This window comes from Gorilla gorilla, chromosome 3, assembly GCF_029281585.2.
Source record: "Gorilla gorilla gorilla isolate KB3781 chromosome 3, NHGRI_mGorGor1-v2.1_pri, whole genome shotgun sequence".
NCBI classification, from domain to species: Eukaryota; Metazoa; Chordata; class Mammalia; order Primates; family Hominidae; genus Gorilla; species Gorilla gorilla.
In genome coordinates this window covers 148,320,754-148,334,808 of record NC_073227.2, presented here as the reverse complement: position 1 = coordinate 148,334,808, position 14,055 = coordinate 148,320,754, and the positions used below count along the sequence as shown (strand labels likewise).

Sequence of the window (14,055 nt, the reverse complement as noted above, 5' to 3'; positions counted from 1 at the left end):
AGCCGAGATTGCGCCACTGTACTCCATCCTGGCTGACAGAGTGAGACAATGTCTCAAAAAAAAAAAAAAAAAGAAAAAGAAAAGAAAAAGAAAAAAGGAAAAAACCTCTAAAGATCTGCAAATCTGTCAGAGTGCTGTCATCTGAGTGCCAAGAGATATTATCACAGCTAGAAATAATCAAGATCTTTATATTTTAATGCTGACATCACAAACAATTAATACAAATTTTCACTTAAAATATTAAAAACAAGTAGGCTGGGTGTGGTGGCTCACGCCTGTAATCCCAGCACTTTGGGAGGCCGAGGAGGGCGGATCACAAGGTCAGGAGTTCGAGACCAGCCTGACCAACGTGGTGAAACCTTGTCTCTAATAAAAATACAAAAATTAGCATCTCAAAAAAATTTTTAAAAAGTTAAAAAAAAGTAGACTGCAATAAAAAGTTTTTAAAATGTTTAAAAAAAAAAAAAAGGTCAGGCACGGTGGTTCACACCTGTAATCCCAGCACTCTGGGAAGCCGATGTGGGTGGATCACCTGAGGACAGGAGTTTTGAGACCTGCCTGACCAACAAGATGAAACCCCGTCTCTACTAAAAATACAAAAATTAGCTGGGCGTGGTGGCATATGCCTGTAATCACAGCCACTCGGGAGGCTGAGGCAGGAGAACTGCTTGAACCCGGGAGGCGGACGTTGCAGTGAGCCGAGATCGTGCCATTGCACTCCAGCCTGCACAACAAGAGCAAAACTCCATCCCAAAAAAAAAAAAAAAGTTTAAAAAAAAAAACCCTCAACCATTTTGAATACGTTTAGGCCTCATACTTTACAATACATTTTGCATCATTTTTCCACAGGTGTCAGGAAAACATTTTTTTTTTCTTTCTTTTTTGAGACGGAGTCTGGCTCTTTTGCCCAGGCCGGACTGCAGTGGCGCTATCTCGGCTCACTGCACGCTCTGCCTCCCGGGTTCACGCCATTCTCCTGCCTCAGCCTCCAGAGTAGCTGGGACTACAGGCACCCGCCACCGCGACCGGCTAATTTTTTTGTATTTTTAGTAGAGACGGGGTTTCACTGTGTTAGCCAAGATGGTCTCGATCTCCTGACCTCGTGATCCGCCCGCCTTGGCCTCCCAAAGTGCTGGGATTACAGGCGTGAGCCACCGCACCTGGCCAGGAAAACTTTTAGTGACTTCTCAAAAAGAAAATCAAAACCTCAATCAATCAGCCTATCTATATATTAGAAACCAAATAACACAAAGTAAAAAGCACGACTCCTTCAAAGCCACATCTCCACTAATCAAAGAATGGTAATAATAATAGCAAGCCACACTAAACCTAGTGCTCTACTAACATTTGCCAAAATCCCTACTGCTAGAACAACAACAAAAAAAGAGGCATGACCAATGCCACATCTGACATTTTGCTCAGTGTCCTAGGGACATCATCAAGTCCTACCTTAGAGGCTCTGGATTCTACACTGCATGATCAGAAATTTTGTCAACACTGAAGTAGCTCTGCTCCTCCCTCACTTGTATGAGCACACTGGAGGCCGATTATCCTGACATGGAGTTGCATGTCCACTGTCAGGTCTCAGAAGGGACTTGGCAGCAAAAGTTACAAAAAAGACAGTAATAGTGGTATGAAGTTGACAGCCACATGTCAAGCAATTTCTGCCCATAAAAAGGCCCTTTTCTTCAGTGTTTGCATCAACTGTAACAAAAGAAGCAAGAACAATATAAACAAGTTGCTCCACACTGTAAGCAAATTGGATCCACCATGAAGGCAACCCAGGAAGGTGCCTGGCTGATGATGATAAAGAAATTTTCTAGTAACAGAGTAGAGTCTATTTTATTTTGGAAAAACAGATGATTTTAAAATGCCTATGCGCTTTCAAAAATAGCCCTTTTCCTTCACCTTGTAAGGAGAGAAAAATTTCAAGTTTTAACAAATTGGTTATGCAAATTGCTTGGCAACATTCTTCTCTTGCCTCTATAAAAACATACTATATAAATAAGCAAAATATCCTATACAATACTAATATGCATAGGGTTTGTTTTTTCTTTCAGAAAATAGAAATAATATTCTCCTGACTTCACATTCAGTACCCAGAAAGCAACTACTATGAGAACTAGAGTAAGAAATCTGAACTAAAATATAAGGTAGTCCCCATTTAATTGTGTCACAAAGAAAAACTTAGAAGATAAAAAAAACTTAAGAATTCAGAAGTCAATTGCTAAGAAGAAAATCAAAAGATACCACCATTTTTCATTTATGTTCATTTGCAAATTCTAATATAAACACCTATTGGCAAATAATAAGCCAAATTTTACTTGTTCAATTTCAAGTATATATAGAGAAGCTTTACAGTCTTGTATTTATTCATATTATGCAATAACATTTTACCTAATCTCCTTTAAGGAGAAAAATATCTAAATACTATAGAAGCCAGGATAAACCAAATATAAAATTTTAAAAATACCTACTTTAATCACATTCCCTAAAAATATATAATCAAAATAATTTTTAACATTTTCCAACCTTTACAAGTAAGTAGCTTTAAAAATGTTATAAACAGGCCAGGCACGGTGGCCCACGCCTATAATCCCAGCACTTTGAGAGGCCAAGGTGGGCAGATCAGCTGAGGCCGGGAGTTCAATACCAGCCTGGTCAACATGGCAAAACCCGTTCTCTACCAAAACTACAAAAATTAGCCAGGTGTGGTGGCATGTGCCTGTAATCCCAACTACCCAGGAGGCTGAGGCGGAACAATCACTTGAACCCAGGAGGCAGAGGTTGCAGTGAGCCAAGATCGTACCACTACACTCTAGCCTGGGCAACAGAGTGAGACTCTGTCTCAAAAAAAAAAAAAATTATAACATATTCATTATCAATGACATTAAAGTTCATAATACAACAGATTTTGCTATCCCGTCTGCTTACATCAAACATCCACTTACATTTGACGCTTAATATACTCTTTAAGCAATGCTTCTTCCACAGGATACACCTGTACACCTGTACCATCATCATAGTAATACATCATACTGGTATTAAGTTCTGTTTGAAATGGTTGATCAGTCCTTTCACCATGTTCTTGATAACCATATGAATAATCAAAGTTCACTTGATGTGAATAAAGAAAAAGAAAGGTAATCACATATTAGAAAAAAATAGTTACTACGGATAAAGTGAAGAACTTCAAAGGTTAACAAACATAAAACCACCTATTATCAGACAAAGAAAATTAGTTAAAACATAATAGAGGATAGTTGCTCTATTTTTTTCAAAGTTTATCTAATTTAACAAAACAAAAATTATGTCATACATCGAGGATTTCCTCTGCCTCGTCCTCTTCCCCGTCCTCGGCCTCTTCCTCGACCTCTAAAGGAACCTCGGATATTACCACCCTCACTTCTCACACTGGAAACGTCATCTTGATCATCTCTTTTTTCTCTATCTCGCTTCCAACCTTTTAAAAATAAAAATATTTTTATATACTTCGATTTGCCAAGTAAAATAACATGATTGTCTTTATGAAAACATAATAGCCACCTTCTTCCACTTTGTAACTAATTAACAGTAGCCAGGCATTTTTCAGATGGATACAAACTGAAGAGATCCAATAAGAATTTATCAAAAATATCTCTAGCATAAAACAGAGCCTAAAAGGTACTGACACATGAAGAATACATTCTAACAAGTAAAATAACATACTAGAAAGGTAAAGAGATAGTTTTATTAAGATTGTGCTGTTAAAGATTCAAGAAGTTCCAAGACTACTAAGTTTGTACTACATAAAACTGCTAAAAAACATTTCTCATGAAATATTTAAGGATGGTTCTATTTAAGTAAATGACATTCCTTATAAAGTAAAAAGGAAATGAAAACACAAAACAAATTGAGAAAAGATATCTGAAGCGAAATATAGAAATTCTATCTAGAGTACATGTAAGAACTCATACGACTCTCTCTCATGCAACACACACAGACACAACCACTCAATGGGAAAAATATCTAAAATACAAGCAAGGTAAAAAAAAAAATACAAGTGGACAATAAATACAGAAAACGGTGCCTACCAATGGGTCAATAATCATACAAGGCCGGGCGCGGTGGCTCAGGCCGGCAATCCCAGCACTTTGGGAGGCCAAGGCGGGCGGATCAACTGAGGTCAGGAGCTGGAGACCAGCCTGGCTGACATACTGAAATACCGCCTCTACTAAAAATACAAAAATTATCCGGGTGCCATAGCACACACCTGTAATCCCAGCTACTCGGGAGGCTGAAGGAGGAGAATCACTTGAACTCGGGAGGCAGGGGTTGTATTGAGCCAAGATTGCACCACTGCACTCCAGCCTGGGCTACAGAGCGAGATTCCCTCTCAAAAAAAAAAAAAAGAAATCATAAAAAGAGGCCCGGTGTGGTGGCTCACACTTGTAATACCAGCACTTTGGTAGGCTGAGACAGGCAAATTGCTCGAACTCAGGAGTTCAAGACCAGCCTGGGAAACATGGCGAAACCCTGCCTCTACCAAAAATACAAAAAATTAGCCAGGCGTGGTGGTGGAGTGCCTGTAATCCCAGCTACGCGGTAGGCTGAGGCAGAAAAATTGTTTGAACCTGGGAGGCGGAGGTTGCAATGAGCCAAGACCCTGCCACTGCACTCCAGCCTGGGCAACAGAACGAGACTCCGTTTCAGAATTAAAAAAAAAGAAAAACGAAAACAGTGCTCAGCCTTATTGACTGTAAGAAATGCAAATTAAGACAATGAAAGGCTCTTTACCCCAGTACAACAAATATTTTAATGTCTCTAATATGAAATGTTGACAAAGTTTAAAAAGGTAGAACATTAGCCAGGTGCGGTGGCTCACACCTGTAATCCCAGCACTTTGTGAGGCTGAGGTGGGTGGATCACTTGAGGTCAGGAGTTCGAGACCAGCCTGGCCGACATGGCAAAACCCCATCTCTACTAAAAATACAAAAATTAGCCAGACATAGTGGTGGGCGCCGGTAATCCCAGCTACTCGGGAGGCTGGGGCAGGAGAATCGCCTGAACCTGGGAGGCAGAGGTTGCAGTGAGCCGAGACCTCGCCACTGCACTCCAGCCTAGGTAACAGAGTGAGATTCTGTCTCAAAAAACAGGTAGAACATTCATATATTGCTAATGAGGCTGAAAATAGGTATATCTACTTTGAAAATCAACTTGGAATAATCTAATTAATGTGAAGATATGCAAATCCTAGAGACAAGGTTTTACAACCTTAGCACTTTAGACTCTGGTGTGGGGGCCTGTTCTGTGGACTACAGGATGTTTGGCATCATCCATGACCACCACCCACTAGATGCCAGTAGCACCCACTCACTCCCTCAGTTGTGACAACCAGTAACAAATATCTCCAGACAATGCCAAATGACTCTGGGGAAAAAAAAAATCACCCTCACTGAGAACATTACCCTAGATCCCATAGTTCCATCCTCAATGCTTAGACCTAAAACAGTCTTTTTCAGACATTTCCTTTTTTTTTAACAGAGATGAGTTCTCACTATGTTGCCCAGGCTGGTCTCAAACTCCTGAGCTCAAGCGATCCACCCACCTCCCCCTCCCAGATCCAGCCACCTCCCGCTCCCAAAGTGTTGGGATTACAGGTGTGTACCACTGCGTCCAGCCACTTTTTCAAACATTTCTGCCTTAATCTGTAAGTAAGCCTTATTTATTTCACACACAAGTACACTTACAAAAAATTTTATAAACACATATCATTTAAAAATTTACTATGTGAAGCACTCTAGGTTTTTAAAAACCTGATCATGAACCAATATACTGATTTCATAACCCACTCACAGAGTGTAGTCTGCAGTCTGAAAAAATTATCCTAGAGAGCCTCTTGTACTTGTGTGCTGAAAAACATGCATTAAAATGTTCGCCTTAATATCAAAAAAACTGGAAACAATCCAAATACCCACCGTTAGTACAGATTTTATCAAATAATGAAACAGCCTTTCAGCAGGAAAAGACTTACAGTAATATAAGCAACATGCATTAATCTAAAGAAAAGTAGGCTGAATTAAAAAAACAAAAATTCCTGCCAAAGAATGTTGATAAAGTCACATTGCATGGCGATTTCAAAACATGAAAGAAACCAATGCACTTAAGCTCATTTTTTCCGAGACAATGGGATGAAACTGCAGAGTGCACAAAGCAAAGTTTAAAAGTAATAGTAACATACATTTCTTAAACAGGGTGAGTTTCCACTGTTCATCATCATCATCATCATCATTATTACTGATTTTAGAGATGGGGTCTCACTCTGTCACCCAGGCTGCAGTGGCATGATCATAGCTCACTGCAGCCTGGAACTCTTGGCTCTCAAGCAATCCTCCTTACCTCAGCCTACCAAGTAGCTGGGACTACAGGTGAGTGCCACCATACTCAGCTCATTATATTGTTGTTCTGTATAACTTTGTCTATTTTCTTATATATTCAATATTTAATAAGAAAAAAATTAATGAAATTATGAGAATCCATTACTTTTAGAATAAAAACTTAAAATGACATTTTGAAAAATAGAAAAAAAGTCCATTTTTCTATAAACAAGTTTTATACATATACATACATATATATATATGCTCCCCCCCACACGTATATGATCATTGTGCACTACAGCCCCAAATTCGCAGGCTCAAGCAATCCTCCTGCCTCAACCTCCCAAGTAGCTGGGACTACAGGCTTGCACCACTGCATTTAGCTAAAGTTTTATAATTTAAAAGTCATATTTTGTGGACAACTGAGAAAAATTAACTATTGACTAGATTTTAGATGGTACTAGGAAACTAGTGTGATTTTCTTAGAGGATGCATTTTCTTAGGACATTAGTGATAAAGCGTCAACATCTCCAAGTTACTTTCAAGGGATTCAGCAGATGAATGAATTAAATACAGAGAAATTATTAATCTAGATGGTGGCTAGACAGGTATTCACTGAACAATTCTTTCAATTTTTTGTATGTTTAAAGTTTTTCATAATATATTGGAAATTTTTTTAATCGAAATACATTTACCTCTACATAGGTATATTTAAAATTTTTGAATGCTAGTATTAAGTCTGTAAAATTTCCTTAGGCCTTCTTATCCATTCACAGGACATGACTTATCAGATTTCAGCAGAAAACTATAAAAACAAATGCTCATCCTATTGTTTCCACATATCCTATCCTCTGCTTTCTGAAAATCTGAGCAAACCCTGTGAAAAAATGTATCTGGGCCGGATGCGGTGGATCGCACCTGTAATCCTAGCGCTTTGGGAGGCCAAGGGAGGCAGATCACTTGAGGTCAGGAGTTCGTGACCAGCCTGGCCCAACATAGTGAAACCCTGACTCTGCTAAAACCACAAAAATTAGCCAGACATGGTGGCCCATGCCTGTAATCCCAGCTACTCAGGAGGCTGAGGCAGGAGAATCCAGCCTGGGCAATAGTGCGAGACTCTGTCTCAAGACCAAAAAAAAAGTATCTGGCCAATGATTTTAATGAAAGTAAAACCATTCAGTAAAGACTAATGGGCCAGGGTGCAGTGGCTCATACCTGTAATCCCCGCACTTTGGAAGGCAGTGAGCCAAAATCGCGCCACTGCACTCCAGCCTGGGTGACAGAGTGAGGCTTTGTCTCAAAAAAAAGAAAAGACTAATGGAATACTTTATAATGGACTGATCAACCTAACACCTGAGCTAACTCAATATTAACACAACTGAAAGTGAAATACACACAGCAGTATTCCAAGCAAGAAAATAAGCCTGAATCTAATCAACCTAGCTCTTTCTTATTGCCAGTTATAAAAAGAAAAGACAAAAGGAACAGGCAGGCCAGGTACAGTGGCTCTCACACCTCTAATCCCAGCACTTTGGGAGGCTGATGCTGGAAGATCGCTTGGGCCCAAGAGTTTGAGACCAGCCTGGGCAACATGGGGAAACCCCATCTCTACAAAAAAATACAAAATTAGCCAGGTATGGTTGTGCATGCCTGTAGTCCCAGCTACTGAGGAGGCTAAGACAGGAGAATCGCTTGAGCCTAGGAAGTGAAGGTTGCAGTGAGCCGAGATCATGCCATTGCACTTAGCCTGGAAGACAGAGTGAGACCCTGTCTCAAAAAAAGGAACATGCAAATGCCAAAGAATACCACGACAAAGCGGCTGGGCGAGGTGGCTCACGCCTGTAATCCTAGCACTTTGGGAGGCCAAAGAGGGCGGATCATGAGGTCAGGAGATCAAGACCATCCTGGCTAATGTGGTGAAACTCCCTCTCTACTAAAAACTACAAAAAAAATAGCCTGGCGTGCTGGCAGGCGCTTGTAGTCCCAGCTACTCAGGTGGCTGCGGTGGGTGAATGGTGTGAACCCGGGAGGCGGAACTTGCAGCGAGCCGAGATCGCACCACTGCACTCCAGCCTGGGCGACAGAGCGAGACTCAGTCTCAAAAAAAAAAAAAAAAAGAATACCATGACAAAGCAATCAGCCAAATCCAAAATACAGGAATTCCACTAGACATGGGACTTAACACATAGCAAAAAGAAAAAAAGTTGCTGATGGAAATGTAAAATGCTACAAGTAGCAGTTTCTTATAATGTTAAATATACAGCTACTATATGACCAATCAATTCACTCACAGGCATTTGAGAAATACATACATTCCACACAAAGACTTGTAAACAACTATTCATCAGCGTTATTCATGAAGACCAAAAACTATAAACAAGCCACTTATCCATCAACAGATGAAAAGACAAAGGGCTATATGCATTCAACAGAATATTATTTGGCAATAAAGAGGGAGAAGCTAAGTGTGGTGGCTCATGCTTGTAATCCCAACACTTCGGGAGGCTGAGGCAGGAGAATCGCTTGAGGCTAGGAGTTCAAGACCAGCCCGGGCAACGTAGCAAGACTGTCTCTAAAGAAAACTTTTTTTTTTAATTAGCCGGGCATGGTGGCACGCACCTGTCATCATAGCTACTTGGGAAGCTGAGGTGGGAGGATAGCTTGAGCCCAAGAGTTCAAGACTGCAGTGAGCTATGACTGTCCCACTGCACTCCAGCCTGGGCAACAGAATGAGACCCCATCACTTATTTAAAAAAAAAAAAAAAAAAAAAAGGAAGCTAAGGCTTGTTTGAAAAGTCTGAGAAAATTATTATCTCCACAGTCTCAAAGCCTCTCTCCACAAATTACACAGTAATTACAAAGGGAGAAAAGAAATTAAACAAAAAAACTGAAGAAACTTAAAAATTTTTTAAAAGTCTAGAGTACACTACCTCAACCAAGTAATCAAGGTTAATAATCATTGTGGCCAGTCGCAGTGGCTCAAGCCTATAACCCAGCACTTTGGGACATCGAGGTGGGTGGATCACCTGAGGTCAAGAGTTCGAGCCCAGCCTGACCAATATGGTGAAACCCCATCTCTACTAAAAATTTAAAAATTAGCCGGGTGTGGTGGCATGTGCCTGTAGTCCCAGCTACTTGGGAGGCTGAAACAGAAGAATTGCTTGAACCCGGGAGGCAGAGGTTGCAGTGAGCCCAGATCACACACCATTGCACTCCAGCCTGGGCAACAGAACGAGACTCCATCTCAAACAAAAAACAAATAATAATAATAATAATCAATGTTGTAATCAAACTAATAATCAAATAAAGTTACAGGGGTAATCAAAGTTAATATTAATCAATGTTGTAATCAAACTAATAATCAAAGTTACAGGGGTAATCAAAGTTAGTATCTTCAATAATGGGACAAATCAAGGTCATACTCCCATGTGATTCGCTAAGAAGAAAATGATATATTTTCTTATACAGTACTCCTGCCAAAAATTCACAACCCCAATCCAATCATAAGGAAACATTAGAAAACCCAAAGGGATATCTACAATACGATTATGCTACAATCTTCAAAAAAATCAATGTCATGAAAGACAAAAGCAAGAACTGTTACAGATTAATGGAGCCTAAAGAGAAAAAAAAATTAAATTAAATGGGTGATCCCAGAATGGATCCTTGGAGCAGGGGAGGGGACGACTATAAAGGACTTTATTGAGAAAAATCTGCCTGTGGACAATCACATTGTATTAATGTTAAGTTTCATTCTTGTTAATTGCATTACAGTTATATTGTTCTTATGAAATATACCCTGAAGGTATTTGGGGTTAAAGGCACATGATGTCTTCAACTTATTCTCAAATGGTTTATACATGTGGTTACTAAAATAACGAGCATTAAGACTAAGTCTTTCCTTAGTCATTTTTGTCTTAGAATGGTAACTTACTTCGTGTATCATTTCTCCTATTGTTATGTGTTGGTTTATTTGCTTCAGGTTGACATCTTGAGCTGTTCCGGGATCCAGGTCTTTCTTGACTCTCTGATCTTACAACATCTAAGTGGAGTGGTACCCACTTGTGCTTATTAGCTTGAAGAAAACAAAATCATTTAAGGACAAATGTACAATTTTCACTAAACCCTTGCAATTTGAAAGCACTCTGAACTTTAATCAAATAAGTGAAACACTTAATGTGTATTTTAAGATTATTTGTAAAGAGGCCAGACACGGTGGCTCACGCTTGTAATCCCAGCACTTTGGGAGGCCGCGGTGGGCGGATGACTTGAGGCCAGGAGTTCAAGACCAGCCTGACCAACATGGAGAAACCCTGTCTCTACTAAAAAACACAAAAATTAGCCAGGTGTGGTGGCACACGCCAGTAATCCCAGCTACTCGGGAGGCTGAGGCACGAGAATAGCTTGAGCCTGGGAAGCGGAGCTTACAGTGAGCTGAGATCGTGCCATTGCACTCCAGCCTGGGTTGTCCAAGATAGAATCTTAGTTCAACTTTAAATTTGCCTACGGAACCCCCAATCCCCTCGTAAATTTAACTGTTAGTCTAAAGAAGGACAGCTCTTTAGACACTAGGAAAAAACCTTGTAAAGAGAGTAAAAAGTACAATCCCCATAGTTGGCCTAAAAGCAGCCATCAATTAAGAAAGCGTTCAAGCTCGACGCCCAGCCGCCCAAAAATCCCAAACACACAACTGAACTCCTTACATCACATTGGACCAATCTGTCATTTCGTAGAAGAAACAATGTTAATATAAGTAACATGAAAACATTCTCCTCTGCATAAGCCTACATCAGACCAAAATACTTCAATGACAATTAACAGTCCAATATCTATATCTCAAAAAAAAAAAAAAAAAAAAAAAAGGCCGGGCGCAGTGGCTCACGCCTGTAATCCTAGCACTTTGGGAGGCTGAGGCGGGCAGATAACCTAAGGTCAGGAGTTCAAAACCAGCCTGGCAAACATGGTGAAACCCCATCTCTACTAAATATACAAAAATTAGCCAGGCATGGTGGCACATGCCTGTAGTCCCAGCTACTCGGGAAGCTGAGACAGGAGAATTCCTTAAACCTGGGAGGCAGAGGTTGCAGTGAGCCGAGATCGTGCCACTGCACTCTAGCCTGGGTGACAGAGACGAGAGTCTGTCTCAAAAAAAAAAAAAAAAGAAGTACATATACATACTATTCCTGTTTAGTACTTGATTCTTAGGCTTTTTTAAAAAAATCCGTTTAATTTAAAATTCTTAGGCTTTAGAATGGGATATATCTGATAAAACGCTATAATGTGAACTTTGGAAAGTTAGGCTTTAGGTTTGCAGCACTTTTAGTTCCAGATCACTGCCTAAAATATTAATTTACCCAGGATTTTTACGAATGAATGAGGTTTCTCAAAATATAAGAGGGAAGAGGGATAAGTATAAAATTTGTTTAACTTGACAGAACATTTTACAGCTATTATGCATCTTCCTAAGGAAAAAAAAACACAAGCAGTTTAACTTTTCTTGATGACTAAATGACAATGTAACTAATTATTTATGGTTATTCTATAGTGAAATTCTGAAGATCATCTATTCATGAATGCCATAGCTCAGGTTTCAAAATGTTCAGTATTCTGCCCAATCTATATTTTCTACCAAAATAAAGACTCACGGCAATGAAAAAACTGCCAAGGCAATTTAAAAATAAATATTAGTGTGCAACTACAATATTGATATCCTATAAATCCTGCAAACTATGGATCAAATGAGGAAAAGTGAACATAAATGCATCTAAAAAGGCTTTTAATCTTATACTATAAATGATGTCAATGAGATTCCTTGACGCAAAGAAGCCCTTCTTTTAAAGTCAAAAATCTGTACTCTAGATCAATTAAAAACTTGATTATATGAATTGTTCTAACTACAAAACACCTGGGTTTTACTGTTGACTGACCAGTTTTAATTGAAGCAATTAAAGACAAATTGCCAGGCGCGGTGGCTCACGCCTGTAATCCCAGCACTTTGGGAAGCCAAGGCGGGCGGATCACCTGAGGTTGGGAGCTCGAGACCATCCTGACCAACATGGAGAAACCCATCTCTACTAAAAAAAAAAAAAATACTAAATTAGCTGGGTGTGGTGCCTGTAATCCCAGCTGCTTGGGAGGCTGAGGTAGGAGAATCGCTTCAACCCAGGAGGCAGAGGTTGCAGTGAGCTGGAGATCGCGCCATTGCACTCCAGCCTGGGCAACAAGAGCGAAACTCCATCTCAAAAAAAAAAAAAAAAAGAAATTTTAGATCAGGATAACAAATCTGTCATCTGTATGGATTCTAGACAGTCAAGAACACTACTTACGTATGTAGGAAGCAGGAAACAATTAAGTGACGAAGTAGTTAAGAAATGAGGAGGCCAGGCATGGTGGCGCACACTTCTAATCCCAGCACTTTGGAAGGCTGAGGCAGGTGGATCGCTTGAGCCCAGGAGTTCAAGACCAGCCTGGCCAACACGGCGAAACCCTGTCTCTACAAAAAAATACAAAAATTAGCCAGGCGTGGTGGCACATGCCTGTAGTCCCAGCTACTCAGGAGGCTGAGGTGGGAGGATCACTTGAGCCCAGGTCATCGAGGCTGCAGTGGGCCACGAGCATGCCACTGAACTCCGGCCTGGGTGACAGAGCAAGACCCTGTTTCAAAATTTTAAAAACATTTTTAAATTTAAAAATTAAAAAAAAGAAACAGGAAGAAATTTTTCTAACAACCACTTGTTTGTCTTGTTGTCACTGTTTTTGAGCAATTAGCCTTTATTCATTGTATCAAGTGAATATAATGCTTATCCTGCACTAAGGATTAGTTATTTATTAAAAAGACAAACTATTCGGCCAGGCCCGGTGGCTCATGCCTGTAATCCTAGCACTTTGAGAGGCCGAGGCAGGTGGATCGCCTGAGCTCAGGATTTCAAGACCAGCCTGGGCAACACAGTGAAACCCCGTCTCTACTAAAATACAAAAAGTTAGCCGGGCATGGCAGCATGCGCCTGTAATCCCAGCTACTCAGGAGGCTGAGGCAGAAGAATTCCTAGAACCCGGGAGGCGGAGGTTGCAGTGAGTCAAGATTGGGCCACTGCACTCCAGCCTGGGTGACAGAGCAAGACTCTGTCTCTTAAAAAAAAAAAAAAAAAAAGACAAACTATTCAAGTAAGTGATCAGTCTACGGTAAAAGTTAAAGTGTTAAAGAAGTTGGCAACAACTTTACCATTAAATGTTCCCTCCCATGCCATATCACCTCCAGAGAATCTTGGTTCAATGGTTTCCCATGGTATTCAAAATGGAATCATAACTCCAAGGCCCTGTATACCATGGATGTTGCCTATCTATGTCTCTAACCTCACCTCCTGCTACTCTCCCAGAAAATCACCTTGCTTTAGTCACTGACAACTTAACAGTTTAAAGCCCTTTTCTGCCTAGAAGCGCCTGAAGACACTTTTACCAAGACTCCGACCACTGAATGAGTATATGCTTTTACAAAGCATGTAAATCATAAACTGTCCCTAGACACACGAAAAGTTCAGAAAAGAAAATGGAAAAGGATATGAAGACAATATTTTCATTCCTTCAAAGTGTAATTTTGACAGGGGAATGCTATGAGGGAAAAGATTGACTAAAATTATTCTTTTTTTTTTTTTTTGAGACAGTCTTGCACTGCCGCCCAGGCTGGAGTGCAATGGCGTGA

At 40.2% G+C, this 14,055-nt stretch overlaps 1 protein-coding gene across 25 annotated transcripts in view; it reads right to left on the bottom strand.

Moving 5' to 3' along the window:
- LARP1B (La ribonucleoprotein 1B) overlaps nt 1–14,055 on the bottom strand; it is a 202,235-nt gene that overhangs the window by 121,941 nt on the left and 66,239 nt on the right. For all 25 annotated transcript variants that reach the window (XM_063705537.1, XM_063705533.1, XM_063705536.1 and 22 more), the window contains 3 exons: nt 10,291–10,431; nt 3,320–3,463; nt 2,952–3,117 (listed from right to left, as the gene is read on the bottom strand). In XM_063705537.1, the coding sequence (XP_063561607.1) occupies nt 2,952–3,117; nt 3,320–3,463; nt 10,291–10,431 (451 nt within the window). The remainder of the gene's footprint in view (nt 1–2,951; nt 3,118–3,319; nt 3,464–10,290; nt 10,432–14,055) is intronic.